Here is a 20160-nt window from a genome sequence, read left to right as displayed (position 1 = left end):
TTTTTTTAAATGTCGTTTATGAGGTTGCGTGATGTTTTTTTGAATCAGTCGTTTATGAGGTTGCGTTTATGATGATTTTTTGAATCAGTCGTTTATGAGGTTGCGTGATGTGATGTTTTTTTTGAATCAGTCGTTTATGAGGTTGCGTGATGTTTTTTTTTTTGAATTCGTTTATGAGGTTGCGTGATGTTTTTTTGAATCAGTCGTTTATGAGGTTGCGTGATGTTTTTTTGAATCAGTCGTTTATGAGGTTGCCTGATGTTTTTTTTTTGAATGCGTCGTTTTTTGAATCGATTTCGTTTATGAGATGCGTGATGTTTTTTATGATGTTTTTTTGAATGAGTCGTTTATTTTGAATCAGTCGTTTATGAGGTTGCGTGATGTTTTTTGAATCAGTCGTTTTTTTATGAGTTTGCGTTGATGATTTTTTTGAATCAGTCGTTTATATTGCGTGATGTTTTTTTGAATCAGTCGTTTATGAGATTATGATGTTTTTTGAATGATGAGGTTGCGTGATGTTTTTTTGAATCAGTTGTTTATGAGATTGCGTGATTTTTTTTTGAATCAGTCGTTTATGAGATTGCGTGATGTTTTTTTGAAGCAGTCGTTTATGAGGTTGCGTGATGTTTTTTTGAATCAGTCGTTTATGAGATTGCGTGATGTTTTTTTGAATCAGTCGTTTATGAGTTTGCATGATGTTTTTTTTGAATCAGTCGTTTATGAGGTTGCGTGATAAATTCTAGTAGTCATGTTTTATTCGCTTTCCTCAGATCTGTTGAATGATACAAACTATTGTGTTAAACAAAGCGATTGTTCTTTTGAAGCTGAATGAAAGCCCTTGACATAATGTCCGGTCAGACTGGTTAAAGTTGCGTAATAATTATCTATGCTACAGCTAGCTAAGTATTTCCTGATCGCCCTGGTGCTGCTTTTGTTCTACAGATCAGACCTGTTGAGCGTGTAGATTCACAGGGCCTGACGCTCTTAAGCCAGGCTTTAGCTAAAGACTATTTACGGTGGAGGGTTATGTTTTACGTTGTAATTTAGGCTGGGTTTAAGGAATAGAAAAACTAAAACCTGTGAGCCGCAGCTTTTTATGTTTGCATCCAATGAAAGAGTCTAGTGACCAGAGATGTCACTAATAACATTAGTGCTATTAATAAAATCTATAAGTCTCAAAAAGCCTCGCAATATCATTGTTCTGTAAGATCCTTCCATAACTGCTTTCAGATTTCAGTCATTTTTGCATATTCAAATGTAAGCTGAGAGATTTGAAATCTACGACAAAGAGCGGGGGTTTAAATATCGGTCTGTTTATCGTAACTTTAAAATAAAGCTAAAAGATATATAGTCGGATAATTAACGTTTGAGCACTAAAACTATTAACTAAAATATGTATTTTAAAAAATGAAACGTATAACAGTAATTACTAATAATAGTAAATAAGTAAATGATCTTTAAGAAAATAAATGAAAACGCTCTTAAGCCAGGCTTTAGCTGAAGATTAAAAAAATAAATGATCTTTAAATAAATAAATGATAAATGTAATATAAAAAAGAACAAATAATAGTAAATAAATAAATGACACTAAAATTATACACAAAGTTTTTGTATGGTTTCAGAAGACTATAGAGCATGAGTGTTATTGATATCTATATATATTATTGCTGTCATATAATAAATATATATATATATATATATATATATATATATATATATATATATATATATAATACACTAAATACATGCACATACAGTATATGTTTTTATGTATATATCTATATAGCTTACATGATGTATACCGTATATTTCATATACAAATATAACATACATTTTTTGTTCGTGTATATTTTGTTGTGGTATTCTTTGTTCTTTCTTTTTTTTTCAAGGAAAAAAATAGGTTAAAAAGAGTTCAGCACAAGTAGTTGGACACAAAGGAGTGTCCATCTGGAAGGGTGTGTGTGTGTGTGTGTCCAGAGGGAAAGGCAGCAGGTGTCTGTGGTTTATCAGATCAGTTCTGGACTGATCTGGGATCAGTGAACTGTTCACGTCTGACCCCAGCAGCTCTAGCTCTTGTGTAAAGCCCTGTGCATGTAATACACCAGGACCAGCCCTCTCTCCGCCCCCTCTCTCTCTCTCTGTCTCTCTCTCTCTCTCTCTCTCTGTCTCTCTCTCTCTCTCTCTCTCTCTCTCTCTCTCTCTCTCTCTCTCTCTCTCTCTCTCTCTCTCTCTCTCTCTCTCTGTCTCTCTCTCTCTCTCTGTCTCTCTCCCTCTCTCTCGTTCTCTCATTGCTCGCTCATTGCTCAGCGGCAGCATGCGGAGCCTACAGTCACTCACCTCTCCTAAAATCCCTCGTTCTTTGCAGGGATGAACAGCTTATGTTCTCTGCTGTGCATCAAGTACAGGTAGGACAGACGAGACTCCCTCTGGCTTATCGGGTTGACGTCCAAAACTTGGAGTTTTTATAACTTTAGAACAACCTTTTAATCTCTCGCTGTCTTTCTCTTTTTGTTTGTTTCTATGGATTTTGTTTCTCACCTGCTTATCGCTTCTCTTGCAAAGTGAAAGAAAGAGGTAAAACCAGTTTACAGCTCTCAGACTGGAAACAACTGCCAATAATTTATCCCGACAGTCCGGGTTACTTTAAGAGTTTGTTGACTTTGTAATTTTGGTGTGTTATGTTCTAAATGGACTTCACGCAGACAGCTGATAGATGTTTTAGTTTAAAAGGGATAGATAGAAAATGTTTCACATGGATTTTAGGAGTAAAAACGTGTGTGGGTTAGTATATTGCAGAAGGAAAATAAATGACACAAAAGTTAGCTAAATCTAACAAATCCTCCTTTTAGGGGCATCAGGAAATGTCCTCAATGGTAAATTTTAATTATTTAAATTCATTATAATTATAAAAATAGTTATTACAAAAATGTCTTATTATTTCCAATATATATATTTATTTATTAGAATTTCAATTAAAACCTAATTAGAATTATCTCATTATTTACTTTAATCACTCAGTTTCAGATCTCTGTGACTTAATTTTTGATGTGGAACAAATGGAGAGGTTTAGTAGAATGTTCAAGCTGTTCTTTCTCTACAGATGACAGGGTTGCCAGTTTTTTTTCAGCAAAACCCTCCCAATTGCTACTCAAAACTAGCCCAATCGCTTATCAGAGGGATTCCCAGAGGGTTATTTTTGGCTGTGTTCCCCTGATAAAAGTCAATTCCCCGGAGCTAAATATCACGTCAAAGTAGCCTTTTTTCGTGGACAGCAACACTGACAGACGATGAGGACTGAAAATGGCTCGATAAAAACCCTAGAAGTATGGATAAAAAGAACAATTGGGTCAGTTTGCTATAAAAGAACAGAATACAAGTCATGCTGGACGTTCTTTTTTCACATATATTTATATGTGTATTGACATTCAACGTAGTGTTTGAAGTGTAAGGCTGTAATCTCTGTTTGGAGTGTTTGATTTGCTCTTTGAAGAGAAGGTTCAAAGTTCATCTTGATCCTGTCATACGTACCCAGCAGCATGTGTGTTTACTTTGGTGGGGATTGTTACCTAAACCACGCCTCACAGCGTCTCTCTTCCGCAGGAGGTGTTTCCAAACGGCTCATTTCTACGTCGAGGACAGTAGCTCTCCCAGAGTTGTGCCCAATGAGAGCATCCCGGTCATCCCCATCCCAGGTAGGAGATTTCTAACAGATCTCAGATCAGTCACACACCTAAATGACCTAAAGACATACTCCGTTCTGATACAGTCTCGGGTGCGGAAGAAGTAGATAACAGGAGCTTTGATATTATCTAATGTCAGTACAGTGATATGAAACATTGTATGCATGGCCTTTCTTGCTTATGTTGCTTATAAGGTTGGATTACGTAAGATTTTTAACAGTGCTAAGATTGAACAAATCTGTAGCTGTTTTCTCAGCGTGTGTGTTTGTGTGGAATAGACTGATTCAGCGCTCTCTGTTATTCCGCGCTATTAGTGTAGAATCTAAAAATCCATTGCTGCATTGATTCTGACACGAAGTGGCTCTAATCAAGTTTTCAGCTTCTGGGAGACTTAGAGGAAGCTGTGTTCACAAGCTGGGTGCAGTGTCACCCTCCGGTTGTTGTTTTTTTCTCTTGTTACTTCTTATATTGTGTTGTGCTTGCACTCTTACTGTTTGAAAGTCTTAACCCCAAAGGCCTTCAAAATATACTTAGCTTCGGATGAGAGTGAACAGACCTCCCCTAGTCTTTCATGGAAGGAATAGCAACCACCCAGAAAACCCTAGCACAGTCTTGACAACAACCACCAACCTAGCACCCATTAACAACACCCGAGCAGCTAACTGGTTAGTAAAGCTCTAACAGCAAGCTAGTAATGTCCTGACAACCACCCACAACACCCTATCAACCGTTTAGTAACTACTCATAACAATCCAGCAGCCGTTGCAACACTGTTAACGTTACTGATGTTAAAATGCAGCGTTACTAGAATTTATTATAGGCTTAGTTCATCTTAATGAATCTTAATTTGTTGTATTTTCCTGTCAAAATTACGGATTTCCTTTGGAATTCTTCAGCTTTTAAGAGCTGACAATATATGTTAGGTACATCAGAAGTCTTTGATTATTTTTGTCTATAGTCAGTCTATAGAAACATGCTTTCTGTGGTGTGCAGATGCATTCTGGTCTTAGCTCTCCTGTTAGTCCTGTTTGAGATCTTCATCGAATACTTCACACCTCCACAAGATCAAGCACTAAACATAAAAGAACCCGCTTGTTACTCTTTCTGAGGCAGCAGGGACAAAACAGCAAAAGCATACATGGCCTTTGTCATTGGTCAGTGGTTTGATGTTGTCAGACTGTTTTTGTATCTGGCACAAATCCCTTAAATAGTGTACTTAAAAAATGTGGTCAAGGTACAAAACCAAAAGATGATCTGAAAAGCTCTTGTGCTGTTTTTGGAAACGTTAAAATAAATTGCATTATAATAAAACCAACAGTTTTTGAATTCAACACCCCCTTCATCAGTAAGGGTAACAGCAAAATATTCAGTCTAACCAAATACGGAGATTCAACAATCATTGTTTCAACTGCAATGGACAATATACAAAGAGGAGGTGATCAAATTAGTTACATGACGTATCAATGCAAATATTTTTTATACTTTGGCATACGTGAGAAATATTACTTTACATTTGAAACATGTTGAGATGATAACTAGGTGAATTAGGTAAACCCAAAGAAAACAAAACAAACAACAATGGGTTGAAACACAATTACAGACAGGATGATTGAGATTTGGATGTTTACATATTAAACTTATTGCTGCTAACCCACTAATCAAGTGAAGTCCATAGCTGGAGGCCAGGCAGTTAACTCACTAAGAGTTTGACTTCAGAATGTTACATGTAAACCACTGATCTTTGACCTTAGAAAGGGATGTCTTATGCTTCAGGAAGTAAGGTGGAGGTCTACATCTTCCCAGTGACCAGCATTTTTCCTCTATATGGCCTATTTCGTGACAGGAACTACAAAACCTGCAATCTTTGCCACATGGTTCTTTGCTGTGTCCTCCTGGAGTTCAAGGATGTTCAAGCTTATCTAATGCTTTCTTTACACCATGCATTCTGGTCCATTATCGATTATCTTGAGCAGTGGCACATGCTCTCTCTGAACTAAAAGTTCTAGAATCATCACAGCGAGAACTCAACATGCTTTCTATCCCCATTGCTGTTAAGCGTTTTGGGAGACATGAACTCTAGTGCATTTAGCTTAGCCTTAAGATCTTCAATGGTGCCCTTGTGAATTTTCACTTTTCGTTCAGGGCCAACCATTCAGCCAATAATTTATCTGGCTATGATTAAAGATCCTGAATCTTTCTCTTTGACTTTTGAACTTCTGCATTTCTGGAATGCAATTCTTTACATTTCGCATCTATACTTGAAGTACTATCACAATTTAATTTGTTATTACAAATAAATATCACCATAGAAATGGCACCACCACCGCCATGGTAACCACCTAGAAACTATATAAAACTCACCACAACCCCCTATCAATATCCCGACCACTAAGCAACACTAGCAACCACAGAACACTCCTGCACCCATAACACTCTAACACCCATGCAACTGCCTGGCTAGCAACGCCCTGGCAACCACCTAACAATATCCTGAAAACAAACCATGACACCCAGGCAGCTGTCTGGTTAGAAACATCCTGAGAACCACCTAAGAATGTCCACCAAAGCAAATACCTGGCTAGCAACTACCAAAGCAACTACCGGACTACCAATGCCTTGGCAACCACCTGGAAATGTCCTCACAATCACCTACAACTGCTCAAGATGCCCTAGGAATGCCCTAGCAACCAGTGGTGAAGAATTGGTTCATAATGTTGTTCCTGTTTTGTTAATAAGGCGATTTTCTGGAATGGCTGGCCATGTCATGTTTACAGTAAGCTGGATGTGATGAGTGTGCGCTACACCGAAGAGTTTGTTGAATGTAGACACAGTAGCTATTTGAGAAAATGTGGCCCTGTTAGTCCTGTTCAGGGTCTGCGCGGTTAACAGAGAACACAAGTTCTGTTTATCTGGACCGTCGCATGTACACACACATTAACCACGAAGATTAGAGCCAAGAAAACGGCTCCTTCTGACTGGCTTGTATCTCACGTTGGTGGGGGTAAATCATTAGCGCAGAGGCTAGCAGAATAGAAGCGGACAGTGTGTGATTTTCAGGGTCTGAAGGTTTCAGGTCCAGGTTAGTCAGTGTAGTGGAACCCAGATCTTAATGCAACGAGAGCAATCTATTTGCTCAGGCTTTTCCATAAGCACTTCATTGGAAGCAATTTTCATTGTTACGCTGTGGCACGGCTCACAATAACGGTGGCACGGTGCCCTCAATCCAATTCAAGCATCTGTGTTCCAGCTTGGCGAGGGCTGGCCTCGGTATTTACAAAGATCCATTTAGTGTGGGCAGCAGCCTCTCTCTCTCCGCTGGCTCCGGCTCATATGGCTCTTCAAGTTCACTGTCCTTTCAAACATGGATGCTTTCCTGCTAAATAGGGCCTTCAGTTTCTGGCTTGGATTCCCAGTTAGTTTCTGGCATCTATGGGTGCCAAAATTAGTTGTATTCAATTGTAGGCGTTTTAGGATAAAGACAGAAGGTGCGTGGATCGCCTTTTATTAGTGTCAGAAGCTTTAGATAGTGCTGGGCTTGGGTCATGGAAATGTAAGCTTGATATTTATAGATGTTTATATTTACATTATCATAGAGATAAACGCTGTTCTTTTGATATATATGAAAATTCAGCTTTGCATCACAGGAATAAATTACATTTTAAAATAAATTATTGAAGAAATAATTAGTAATTAGTAACCATAATTCTAGTACATAAAAACTGTCATAAGGGTAAATTTTTTGAAGTATTTACATGTATAAATAAGCTGATGTGGTTGATGTGGTCCGTTGATGTGGTTTGTTAGGTTGTTACGATATTTGAAAATCTGAAATCTGAGGGTGCAAAAAAAAAAAATTATTGTGAAAATCACCTTTAAAATCTTAGCAATACTTAATACTAATCAAAAATGACATTTTACTATATTTACGGTAAGACATTTACAAAATATCTTAATAGAACATGATCTTTACTTAATATCCTAATGATTTTTGGCATAAAAGAAAAATAAATAATTTTGACCTGCATGTATAGTTGGCTATTGTTTTGTGTTCCAGGGTCGTATTTAGTTATTAACTTTTAATCATATGTTCATTCTAATTCTATATTTTAGTTGTTAGTTTGTAAGAGCCAAATTAAATACTGCAATTATAGGCTTTTTTCTGTCTTTCGGCCTTTTATAGCCCTATTGTGCGCGTATTTTAAGTACTTTTGTTTATTTTTCTCTTTGCAGATTTGTTTGCGTGTATTTAGCCAGATTTGAGTGACGGTTTGTGGGCTTATTGTGTGTCTGTCGGCTGGAGAGCGTGAATCTGGCCAGTCTTTATGTTCAACATGACTGAGGTTGAACCTTGATCCTTCATTCATCCTCTTAGACACCTCACAGTCGACACATTGAACTGTTGATTATTTAATCAGCCAGTCAGCCAATCAAAGCACAGTAGCTACCGTTAAGAAGGATCACCGCGCCAGCTCTGGAAACCACTTCTGCTGGTGTAAGGTGCGGTCTTGAATGTTTGATCGAGAATAAAATAATTATGAAACAGTAGTATTGATTGCACTAATTAATAATTTATTGTTAAATTATTTTATTAATCCAAAATGCAGTCACTGCTGAGAACTGGAGGTTTTAATATAATATATTTAATAATATATATATATATATATATATATATTTTTTTTTTTTTTTTTTTAAAGCTCTATGAGGGTGATGAGGGTCTACGGCGTCGTCTTTGTGATATTTCCTGTTTTTTGGTTTTCTTAAGATATGGGTGGATGCATTTTTTTCTCTCTCTGTTTCAGATGATATGGAGGCCATCCCTGTTAAACAGTTTATCAAGCATGTATCAGAACTCTACTCCAACAACCAACATGGGTTCTCAGAAGAGTTTGAGGTAAGATCTCCACACACACACACACACACTCTTACAGGCGTATCCCGTCTCTGTAAGTCTTCCTTCAGACTTTTGTAAACACGGGTCCTGTCTCATGTGGTTGCCTCGGCCTCGCTGCAGTGGTTCTGTTGACAGGTTCTGGTGTCTGTCTGTGAACAGCTGGGCCGGGATCCCTCCGCGGGTGTTTGTTATTTCTGGCAGGTGGCCGTACAGGACAAGCCAGTTGAACCCAGTCTGTTTGAGAATGAATTAGGCCATCTGAACGCTGACTTTTTTGGGCTGCCTCTGATGTGTGTGTGTGTGTGTGTGTGTGTGTGTTAGTGTGGCACAGAAGCCAGAAAACCACAACAACATTCTGTCAGACTAATGTGACGACAGTTTGTAGGAGGATGACTTGTAATTAACTCTCCGTTGGGTCTTGGGCCACATCTTCTGCTTGTGCTATCAGCGGCATAGCTGCACGCCAATGAACGATCTGAGATGTTTAGCCTCTGATGATCACCTGCATATACAGGCATACACACATTTGGTTTTGTAGAACAGGGCTCTGATATGAAACCTTCGGCTGTGCTAACGTTAATGATCTCTGTCTTAGATTATTAGAACGAGGGACCAAAAGCACTTTTATTTGCCTTATTTGTTGCTTTTTGCATTCGCTTTTACGCTTTTTAAGGGTCAAAAGATTAAATGAAGCAAAAACTTAACAAGACATTATCCCTTGTATTGTATTGTATAAATCTTCTAGTATATTTTATGAATAAGTCATACAGATGTTACAAGAATCTAATTAAAAGTAGTTTTGTTGTCAGCTGCTTCTTTTTACAAATTAATCTAATTATATCTAATAATCTTAATGAAAACTCATTTTGGCAGTTAATTTGGATTCATTTAAATTTAATAAATATAACCACATGTCATGGTAGGTACAAATAAATAAATAAGTAAAAGTATATTTTTGAATAGTCATTTATTTGATTTGCTATGTTTGTATTTATATAATTTTTTGATGCTTCTGCTTTAATTTTTGAAACCTTCCACCAGAAATTCTCGTCCTGTGATAATTTAATTAAACCCTTTTTGCAAAACGCAACAAACAAATCTCTGTGAACGCAAATATATGTGGTATTTTAATGTGAGGTGTTTCACATTTTGTATGTGCAATTATTGGAACTGTGTAAAGTTCCAAAGATGGAGGAGGATGTGTTTAAGCGTTTAAAAAAACGGTAATCAGTATGGCGGCATTGATTTTTTTGCTACAGATACGTTTGTCAGTATAGAACAGCCCATGTGTGTTGTGCATGTCATGATGCGAAGGAAAGTCTTTCAGTTTAGTTTTAAAGTAGGTCTTCTACTTTCCCTCCTTCAGGGGAGAGAATGAAAGGAGGAGAGAAGGGGAGGCGTGTGGGTCACTAAGGTTCTTCTGAGGGCCTCCCTTGACCTCTTTGTTCCACAGTGGCTTGATTGGCACAGGGAAGTGCCTCTGAAAGTGTGTGTGTCTTGATGGACACTGGGAAGTGGTTCCAAGGGGGGTTTCTGGTGCTGTTTCCCTTCAATGGATTCCTCTGTAATTCCTATCCCTTCACTCTCGCCTCCACTACTTGAGAAGAGAAAAAGAGGAAAGACAGCCGAGCCAAACCCCTTTTGGACGGAGCCCTCCAGGCCCCTGACAAGTGGCTTTGTGCAGCCTGGGCCGAAAAAAGCAGCGGCTAGGGTGGCAGCGATCATGGGAGCCAAGGAGAAGAAAAAACTATTGGCTAGGCTTGGACAGGCACAGGGATTATGTGCGCCCGGGGTATGAGTCTTTTAGGGGGGGGAAAAGAAAAGCGACTGAATGGGGAAAAAAAGAAGAGGACACTTGGAGACGTTTGCCATTCAGCTGAAAGCAAGAGAAGAGTGAATGGAGAACGCCAGGGAGGAAGACAGATCAGAGAGAGAAGAATAGTGGATGACAGGTTTATTTACTTTTTAAGTCTTTTTGAAGGTCAGGGTAAATTTAACTTATTTTGCACCCTGGGAAACGTGTAACTATCTTCTATAGCCTCTGAGGGGCAGTACTAAGGGGAAAAGTATGATATTCAAAGCAAAATAAGACAAAGGTACACCTCCGTTCTGTTCAGGACAAACAAAGGAACTCATGAACAGCTATCACTAAACAAGAATCATGGGGATGTAAACTTTTGAACGGGGTTCTTTTTTATAGATTCCATTATTACTTTCTCCTGTGTAAACATCTTTTAATAATAGCATTTTGGTAAAATAACTCATTGTTTGCCAACTCTGAAATGGGGTAAACTTTTGATCTCAACTGTATTTCTACTTTTTTGCATTTCACATAAAAAGCACGCTTTTCAATCAGTTTGTTCAAAACACTTCTAACTCAAGAAAGTAAAATGGGTTTCTAGAGGGGTTGATGGCGAAAAACTCTTCATAAGTGTACAACGTAATACAACCGGCATCTTACACGATCAGATCACAGGTCACACATGAACAGAATTGACAGTCATGGACCGTCCGCTCTCGTAAATGTTGACCTACCCTGTGATGTTCTGTGAAGCATCAGCTCTTTGGTCTTCTGAGAATGCCGGTGAGGTTAGTTCAGGTGCTGGTAACCAGAAACCACACAGGTGCGTGTCTGCGGTTGAGAGACTTATTAAAAACAGCCGCTGGCAGATTTTCAAACATCTTGTTGTTTTAAACAAGCTTGTCCACACGCTCTCCAAACACACAACCGGCTAATGCACACTCAGCTGATTCTTGTGTTCCGGTACATCACTTAAACATCTCGGCGTCTTCGTTGCATGCTGTTAATAGAATGCGTCGAGTGCTCTTGTGTTTATCGAGAGATCTGTTAACAGCCTCAGGATGTTAGCTCTGCTGAACCTGCTGTACATGCTTACATGCAAATTAAAAACTGTGTTTGAGGTAATTCAGAGCAGTGGTGTATAATACAGCATGGGAAAACTAAAATACAATTAAGAAAAACAACAGATAATGTATGTTTCTCTATGTATTATCTGCATGAAAAGGGTTTTTTGCATGGCACTCAATGAAAAGGAAAATCACAATGTTTCATCTGTGTGTGTGTGTGTGTGTGTGTGTGTGTTTTAGGAAGTGCAGCGCTGCACAGCAGATATGAAGATCACATCAGAACACTCCAATCACCCTGACAACAAGCACAAAAACCGATACATCAACATCATAGCCTGTGAGTATCATTTTATACCGTTCACAGTTGTCCGCAACTCTGAGACCACTTGCAAAGATGTGTTTTTTATAATTTAGCGTTTTTAAATTGGAAATAATATTATTGGTATATGGATTTCAATTCGAATTTAAAGGGATAGTTCGACCACGACTGAAAATTAAGATCCCGTAAGACCTTTGTTCGTTTTCAGAACACAAATGTAGGCATTTTTAATGAAGCTTTCCGACCCTGCGTAGACAACAATGCAATTGCCATTTTCAAGGTCTGGAAAGGTAATAAGGACACTGTTAAAATAGTCAGTGTTAGTCAGCCTTAATGTAATGAAGCAAGAGAATACTTTTTGCGTGGGCGTGCTGGTCTAAAAAAGAATTGTGTTCGGGCACATTGGTGGCGAGTTGCTATTTTGAAGAACTGAAAAAGGACCGCGCCGTAGACCAACTCAAAACTGATCTAAAGTCAATGGCGCAGTATTTTTGGGTCCACAGAGCGTTTTGACTTTGCTTATTACACACAGGGATGCACAGCAGCACACATGCCGAATATTAAAAACGAAAGGTTTACAGCGTCAAAGAATGTTTTGTGTAGGCTACATACATACAATAATGTAACGATGGACCATTATTTCCACATTGTTTCAACATCTTTATATCTGCATGCGGTCTCAGAGGTTTTTACCCAACTGTAGCTCACACATCAGACATGAATCTCACCGTTCTCCCTCCAGATGACCACAGTCGAGTGAAGCTCAGGCCTCTGGCGGGAAAAGACTCCAAACACAGTGACTACATCAATGCCAACTACGTGGATGTGAGTGATGAGTGCAGAACTCTCTTCTGTATGCATAATGACTAGACTCTGTGTGACGTATATGTCCGTATCTCTCTCCTCTACAGGGCTACAATAAACCCAAGGCCTACATCGCAGCTCAGGGTCCTCTCAAGTCCACATTCGAGGATTTCTGGCGGATGGTGTGGGAACAAAACACCGGCATTATAGTCATGATCACTAACCTGGTAGAGAAAGGCAGAGTGAGTTATAACATCACGACCGTTTACAGAATCGGTTTCAGCTTCTTTTTTTTAAACGGCTTCTTTAAACCTTGTTCTCTTTTTTTTGCGTGCGTCTCAGAGAAAATGCGACCAGTACTGGCCAACAGAGAACAGCGAGGAGTACGGTAACATCGTGGTGACTCTAAAGAGAACCAAAGTAATGGCGTGCTACACACTCCGCATCTTCACTATCAGAAACACCAAAGTAAAGAAGGTAAATACCTTTTTCTTTTCTCCCTTTACGCTTCTCTGTTGCTGCTGAGTTCAACTAGAAGTGCATCATTAACATGCGATAAAATGAATCGGGTCAATGTACCAACAACACACTGTCAAAAAAAAAGCAATCTATTCAGTATATTTTAACATTTTGTTAAATTATGCAGGTTTAATTTCTGTTAGAAAATGAAATCACTCTGCAAACACTTTTCACTTCATTGAAATAGCATAGAAAGCTGGTATGGCTTTAAAATGCCAACTAATTCACAATGAAAATGGGTCGCTTATTTGTTAATATAGAATATTTCTGAAACACATGAACAAAAAAAATATTAAATTTTTTTACATTTTCTTTGATTATTTTTGAAAGTTAGCCTTTATTTTTTATTTATTAATATATAATATTTCTGAAACACGTGAATAAAAAAATAGTATTTTTTCAAATTTTCTTTCATTATTTTTTAAAGTTTTAGCTTATATGTAGATACTATATATAAAGTTATATAAAGTTTAGGTTTTATTTGTCAGTACAGTCTTATAAAGTTGTGTCAGTATATTATATATTATAATTAAGATTATTTCATCACCTCATCAATTTTGAAAAAACATCCATTCCATAAAATGATCCACACAGAGTCATTGTGCGTGGTTTGACCTGCTTTACCTGTGAGGAGGATTGTGGCGGGGTTGAGCATTAAAAGCCAGAGGAAAAAATCTTAAGAAGCTTATGCAAGGTCCTGGCCTTCACAGCGTCAGTAAGAGTGATCTGCTCTCGCCATAAATCTCTTTCATAATACATAGAGCCTTACCAAGGCCACTGGCAGCAAAGAAATAAGGGTCTTTTTATAGCAGCCACTTAGATATGAGTTTAGGTGCCACTTTTTTTTACAGCAATGAAAAATTCATGTATGGTAATGTATGGTAAAATAAAACTTTCCAAACAGAAAGCTGACATGTTCCTGTACAGTACTATCACAAGCCTGTGCTGTAAATGTGAATGCCAAGTGAGGGTTGTGTGAAGATAAGGGGATTACTCGTGTGCTTTTCTGTTTCTTCAGCGTGAGATGCAATTGCATTTGAGCGTGTGCCGTTTTTCAGGAAAAAATAAATAAATGAACTTTTTTGAAAATAAATCAACATTTAATTTTATTTGGTAGGCTTCAGCTACGGGACATATTTCCTTCTTGGATTTGCAGTGCTTAATGTGTTTTGTTTTGTTGTTTTGCTTTATTTTTGTTTGTGTCGTCTCTTTATAAACATCAATTAGTTGTTTGATTTGTTTTTGTTTTTCCTTTGATTTCCTCTGTGTGTGCTGTTTTTCAGAAAAAATTAAATAAATCAACTTTTGCTCTACTTGTCAGGAGTTCCAAAAACAAATTCCTCAAATTTAGCAAAAAGTTTTAAAAGTCGTTTATATTATCTTTATGAATATTATTATTAGCAAAACAAACAAACATGGGTTACAACACTGCCAATATATTAAGGCTCTGTAAATATTAAATCATTGTCAGTTTAGAATGAAGCCAGGTTTAAGAAAACAGTTTTGTTTAGTTTTTTTTGTTGTTTTGTTTTTGTTTTGCGTTGCTTCGCTTTAATTTCATTTGCTTTCATTGACTTTGATTTGTTTTGCTTTGCCTCTTTTGTCGTTTGTTTGTTTGTCTTGTGAATGAATTTACAAAACATTCGCTTTGCTTTTAGTTTTTTCACTGTTGTTTGTTTGCCTTGTGCCTTGTTCTGACATTTATAAAAACGCAAGGCCCTGGTTTAACAGACGAACCTTAAACCTAGTCCTAATCTAAAATGTAAACCTGACTGATTTTGTTAATTAGTTGGCCTATAGTAACTATGGCCTAATCCTGGTCTAGGCTTAGGCGTTTTTTTGTTGTTGTTGTTTTTTTTCGTTTAGTTTTGTTCGATTTTGTTCTGGCTTAATTGATACAAAATTAGGCCACATCTTTTTTACGTTGAAGGGTCATATAAAACGTTGTGTGTGTGTGTGTTTGCAGGGTCAGAAGGGTAACACTAAGGGACGTCAGAGTGAAAGAACGGTTCTGCAGTATCACTACACTCAGTGGCCTGATATGGGCGTCCCTGAATACACGTTACCCGTGCTCACCTTTGTCAGGAAGTCCTCTGCCGCTCAGACTCCAGAGATGGGCCCTATGCTCGTACACTGCAGGTGATAAAACACACACATGCGCACGCTTCCGGTGGCTGAACCGATGGCTAAATAAATGGCTAAATTTCATATGTTACTGTGTCTTCTTCAGTGCTGGCGTGGGCAGGACGGGAACTTATATTGTGATTGACAGCATGCTGCAGCAGCTGAAAGATAAAGGCTCGGTCAATGTGCTGGGTTTCCTCAAACATATACGAACGCAGAGAAACTATCTGGTCCAGACGGAGGTGAGGGAACCGTTTAAACGTGTCCTGTTTGTTGGTGCCATCTAGCACGTCTCTTTACCACCTCCGCTTGGCGGTCTCTGTGTTTAGGAGCAGTATATCTTCATCCACGATGCCTTGATGGAAGCCATTCTTGGGAAGGAAACAGAGGTGCCCTCCAGTCAGCTGCACAGTTATGTCAACAACATCCTGACGCCGGGCCCAGGGGGCAAAACACGACTGGAGAAGCAGTTCAAGGTGGGGACTATCTCTTTCCTTACGCAAAGTCATTTCGACAAGCAATTTGTCTGCCAGCGCTGATTGCAGAACTGCAACGCATGACACATTCTCAGCGTATCGGAAGAGATTTGATTTTTAATGCATATTTATGCAGAGAAGAATTTTGAACCCTTGAATTCACGTTTATCGCTTGTTGCTTTATCATTTCATCCCCGGTTAGGACACTGTGACTTACAACCAAAGCTTGACAGGTTCTGCGCGGCTAAAATGTATGATATGTGGCTCGCTTGAGTTTCGTGAGTTTATAAAATATTTTACTGAGCCCTGAAATTCTCACTTTTTATGGTTCTTTTTGGTTCGGATTCATACCTAAAAATAAAAAAGCATTTCATTTTATTTGTTAGGCTACAGCTACGGGACATATTTCCTTCTTGGATTTGCAGTGATTAATGTGTTTTGTTTTGTTTTGTTTTGTTTCGTTTTTTGTTTTGGTTTGTTTTGTTTCGTTTCATTTTTGGTTTCGTTTCGTTTTTTGTTTTGGTTTGTTTTGTTTCGTTTCATTTTTGGTTTCGTTTTTTGTTTTGTTTCGTTTCGTTTTTTGTTTTGGTTTGTTTTGTTTCATTTTTTTGTTTTGTTTCGTTTTTTGGTTTGTTTTGTTTCGTTTCATTTTTGGTTTCGTTTCGTTTTTTGTTTTGGTTTGTTTTGTTTTGTTTCATTTTTGGTTTTGTTTCGTTTTGTTTCGTTTTTTGTTTTGTTTCGTTTCGTTTTGTTTGGCTTTTTGTGTCGCTTCTTTGTAAACATCAGTTAGTTGTTTGTTTTTTGTTTTTCCTTTGATTTGCTTCTTGATTTGCTTTTCTGCGTTTTGTTTTCTGGCTGTTCTTGACCTGCTGTTTAGCAGACTGTGTTTAAGTTATCTTGTGTGACGTGTCATACTAATTAGAAATTGTTATCCTTATGTTCAGTTGGTGACTCAGTGCAATGCGAGATTTGTGGAGTGCTTCAGTGCTCAAAAAGAATGCAACAAGGAGAAAAACCGCAACTCTTCTGTTGTCCCATGTGAGTAACACAATATAACATTAAATATAATAGCACATCCGATTTATTCAGCATGTATTTTTGAGCATTTATGTGTCCTGTGGCCTTTACTGGAGTAGCTATTTTTAAATGTTTTCTACATACGTTTGATGATAGCTCTTCTAGTATCTGCGACGCAGCTTTCAAAAGCGCTCTTGCAGCACTGTTTGAGCTAATGAGATCACATCACTGACCTGCTCTCTTACTCTGTGTCCTGATTGGCTGGTTCTGTCCCTCTCAGCGGAAAGAGCACGTGTTGGTCTCGCACCGTTGCCTGGAATGAAAGGCACTGATTACATCAATGCATCTTATATAATGGTGAGTTCCCAACACCCTCGCTACAACTAAACATTAACTTCTGCTGAATTTAGCTCTCAGTGTTTCGGGGGAAAACTTCTGCTTTATGGTCATGAGAGCGAACATTTGTGTCATTGTGTGCACCTGTGCAACGATGCGCTTTTTTTTAAAATCGTTATAATGCAAAGATGACAGTTCAATGATACGCTTTATGCCAATTATGCCAACCTGGTTTCATAAAAATACATACCAATTTTTATGCGACACCGTTTTTAACCGTTTTATGCGATTGTGTTTTATGCACAATACATCAATACATGAACCCCGGCACATTTTTATTACATTGATATAGGTATCTACTCTCTATGAAGAGGAAAGCTACTTTTAAGAGTAATGCATTACTATATGACGTTACTTAGTTACTTTTTTTATGGGAAGTAATGCGTTACATTACTTTCGCGTTACTTTTTAAACATGAGCAGGGCTTGATTGCTTCTTTTTAATATAATAAGTCATTTTAATAACAAATGAAAAGTCCTTTGAAACAAAAAAAGTGTTGTGAATAAACCTCGTGTGAACGTCTGTACAGGAGAATGCAGGAGAAGAAAGTTCACCACTCTTCAGCATTAAAAAAGAAGCGCAAATGTAATCTTGTCTGAAGTCATTTTTGATTCTTGTGCTTTTCTGTACTACTATTAGGGCTTTTACCGGAGCAATGAGTTCATCATTACCCAGCATCCCTTGCCTCACACCACTAAAGATTTCTGGAGGATGATCTGGGACCACAACGCTCAAATCATCGTCATGTTACCAGACAACCAGGGCCTGGTGGGTATTCAAGACCGTCTGCGAAACTTCCCGTTTGTCCCGAGCGATGTCTTGCCTCTTAGGAGGGGAAACTCAAGTTAACGTTATAGGCTGTGCTCCTCGAGGTCGGCCGTCGTCTTGTTATTGTGAGAGGAAAGTCTTTAATTACTCAGCGCTGATGCTCACTCGCGTTTGTTCCCGCAGGCGGAGGACGAGTTCGTGTATTGGCCGAGTCGAGAGGAAGCCATGAACTGTGAGGCGTTTACAGTCACTCTTATCAGTAAAGACAGACTCTGCCTCTCCAGTGAGGAGCAAATCATCATTCATGACTTCATCCTGGAGGCCACACAGGTCTGTGTCTTTAGAGGGAGAGATTAAGATTCAAATGCTATACAGTACGTCGTTCGTTATGTGAAGTTCATCTAATATGGTTGTATTATTTTGAATAATATTACAATATAAATCATGGCCACAAACCTTTGGACGTGATGTATAATGAATTATGGAAATCTAATTTTTAAAGATGTTATGCTATAAAACCGCTTTAAATTAACTGGCCTTAACTGCTCTGTACTTACGTCGACAAATATATACGATCTATTGAAGTCGTGCTGTATTGCAGAACTTTTTCTGCTGTTTAGGTGGGAGATGGGTGAGTTTAGGGATACTTTTGGTGCTATGGGTAGGTTTAAGAGGTTTAATTAAAAATGTAATTACATAAATTAATTAAAGACGTGTAAGTGTACTGTATCGAATGATGCATTTGAATACATAATAATTAAGGCTGCGTAATATAAAGTGAGACCCAAATTTCTGTTTATTATAAATATTTAATTGCATTTAACAATTTAATTTTATTGTATAATTATATTAAGAGAAACAATCCAAGACAGCAAAAAATGATTCTTTAAATGTAATATATTATATTATTAATATATATTATATTGTTCTACGTTAAGTTTATATAAAAAAAGTTTAGGAGACAGTTTTTTGTGTTTTATGCTTACAAAGACTGCTAAATTGTGATTATTATTAAATTATTATTACAATTTAAAATCATTTTCGGCGTCATTACTTTAGTCTTCAGTGTCAGAAATCATAAAAATACTGATTTCATGGTTTACAAAATGTATACACTTTTCGTTTTTGATTCAATTTGAAATTATTATACATATAGGACTAATATTTTCTGTTACAGTCTGCTTAATTTTTTTGTGAAAAAGAGATGCAGTTTTCAGTATCGTGGTCAATTTAAAAACAACATTTATTATATAAAGGGAAGTTTAAAAGCATTTAATGGATTAGAAATATACTGTATCATTACAGATGTTTTTATTGTCACTTTTATTCATTGTAATGCTTTTTCTGAATAAAAGTGCTAATTTCTTTAAATATAATTAAATTAAATCTTGGTGTACAGTACAGTGTATAAATAAATATATTTAACATATATATAATATATAGTTAATTTAAAAGTTCATAATAATATTATTGTAATTAGATATATATATATATATATATATATATATATATATATATATATATATATATAATTTATATATATAATGTATATAATTTATATTTATATATATATATATATATATATATATATATATATATATATATATATATATATATATATAGTTTTAATAATTTTAAATAATGTCTTTCTGTTTCTTTTACTTTTTAGGATGATTACGTTTTAGAAGTTCGTCATTTTCAGTGCCCAAAATGGCCAAACCCAGACGCTCCCATCAGCAGCACCTTTGAGCTCATCAATGTCATTAAAGAAGAGGCCATGACCAGAGACGGACCCACTATAGTGCATGATGAGTGAGTAATGCTCTTGTGCCTCTTTGTAACTTACAATTTGGCTCCAGACACCGCAATCTCAAGTAAAAAACCGCCTCTGGTTTTAGAAGTTGGGATTGAGATAAACATCGGTTCGGTGACTTCAATCGCAATTCACCTACCGACCATCCGGTTTTGTATATAGCGCGTCAGAAATGGAACAATACAAGCTTTTTTCATGTTTTGTGGCTTTGCCAATACATGCTTTTTGTAGCTATGAGGAGTGTATGCAAATTGAGCCGAATTCAGTCTTACAGATTCTCAAAGCTTTTTGGCCTTCCTTTATGTTCAGCTCATTCTAGAGATTCGATGGAGGCTTCGATTCGGTTTCGGTTTTCAGAGAGACAACAAAAGAGCTTCCATTTTAGACTACAAAGTCTCCCTATTCCTTCTAGACAGAGGTAGCCCTCCTTCGAACGCTAGGGAGATGGTAAAAGGCAGAAATAGCTCTTCGGGAGAGGAAGATCT

General features: G+C 37.4%; 1 protein-coding gene across 3 annotated transcripts in view; it reads left to right on the top strand.

Annotated features, from left to right (window-relative positions):
- ptprga (protein tyrosine phosphatase receptor type Ga) overlaps nucleotides 1-20160 on the top strand; it is a 209436-nt gene that overhangs the window by 185013 nt on the left and 4263 nt on the right. For all 3 annotated transcript variants that reach the window (XM_043252107.1, XM_043252106.1, XM_043252108.1), the window contains 14 exons: nucleotides 3601-3692; nucleotides 8480-8571; nucleotides 11680-11776; nucleotides 12501-12583; nucleotides 12670-12804; nucleotides 12905-13039; nucleotides 15048-15220; nucleotides 15312-15447; nucleotides 15535-15681; nucleotides 16626-16719; nucleotides 16979-17055; nucleotides 17734-17862; nucleotides 18046-18192; nucleotides 19532-19674. In XM_043252107.1, coding sequence (XP_043108042.1) covers nucleotides 3601-3692; nucleotides 8480-8571; nucleotides 11680-11776; nucleotides 12501-12583; nucleotides 12670-12804; nucleotides 12905-13039; nucleotides 15048-15220; nucleotides 15312-15447; nucleotides 15535-15681; nucleotides 16626-16719; nucleotides 16979-17055; nucleotides 17734-17862; nucleotides 18046-18192; nucleotides 19532-19674 — 1680 coding nt within the window. The remainder of the gene's footprint in view (nucleotides 1-3600; nucleotides 3693-8479; nucleotides 8572-11679; nucleotides 11777-12500; nucleotides 12584-12669; nucleotides 12805-12904; nucleotides 13040-15047; nucleotides 15221-15311; nucleotides 15448-15534; nucleotides 15682-16625; nucleotides 16720-16978; nucleotides 17056-17733; nucleotides 17863-18045; nucleotides 18193-19531; nucleotides 19675-20160) is intronic.

This window comes from Puntigrus tetrazona, chromosome 11, assembly GCF_018831695.1.
Source record: "Puntigrus tetrazona isolate hp1 chromosome 11, ASM1883169v1, whole genome shotgun sequence".
In the NCBI taxonomy this organism is placed as follows: domain Eukaryota; kingdom Metazoa; phylum Chordata; class Actinopteri; order Cypriniformes; family Cyprinidae; genus Puntigrus; species Puntigrus tetrazona.
Note: the sequence above shows the minus strand (reverse complement) of the source record. Positions and strands in the feature narration are given on the sequence as shown.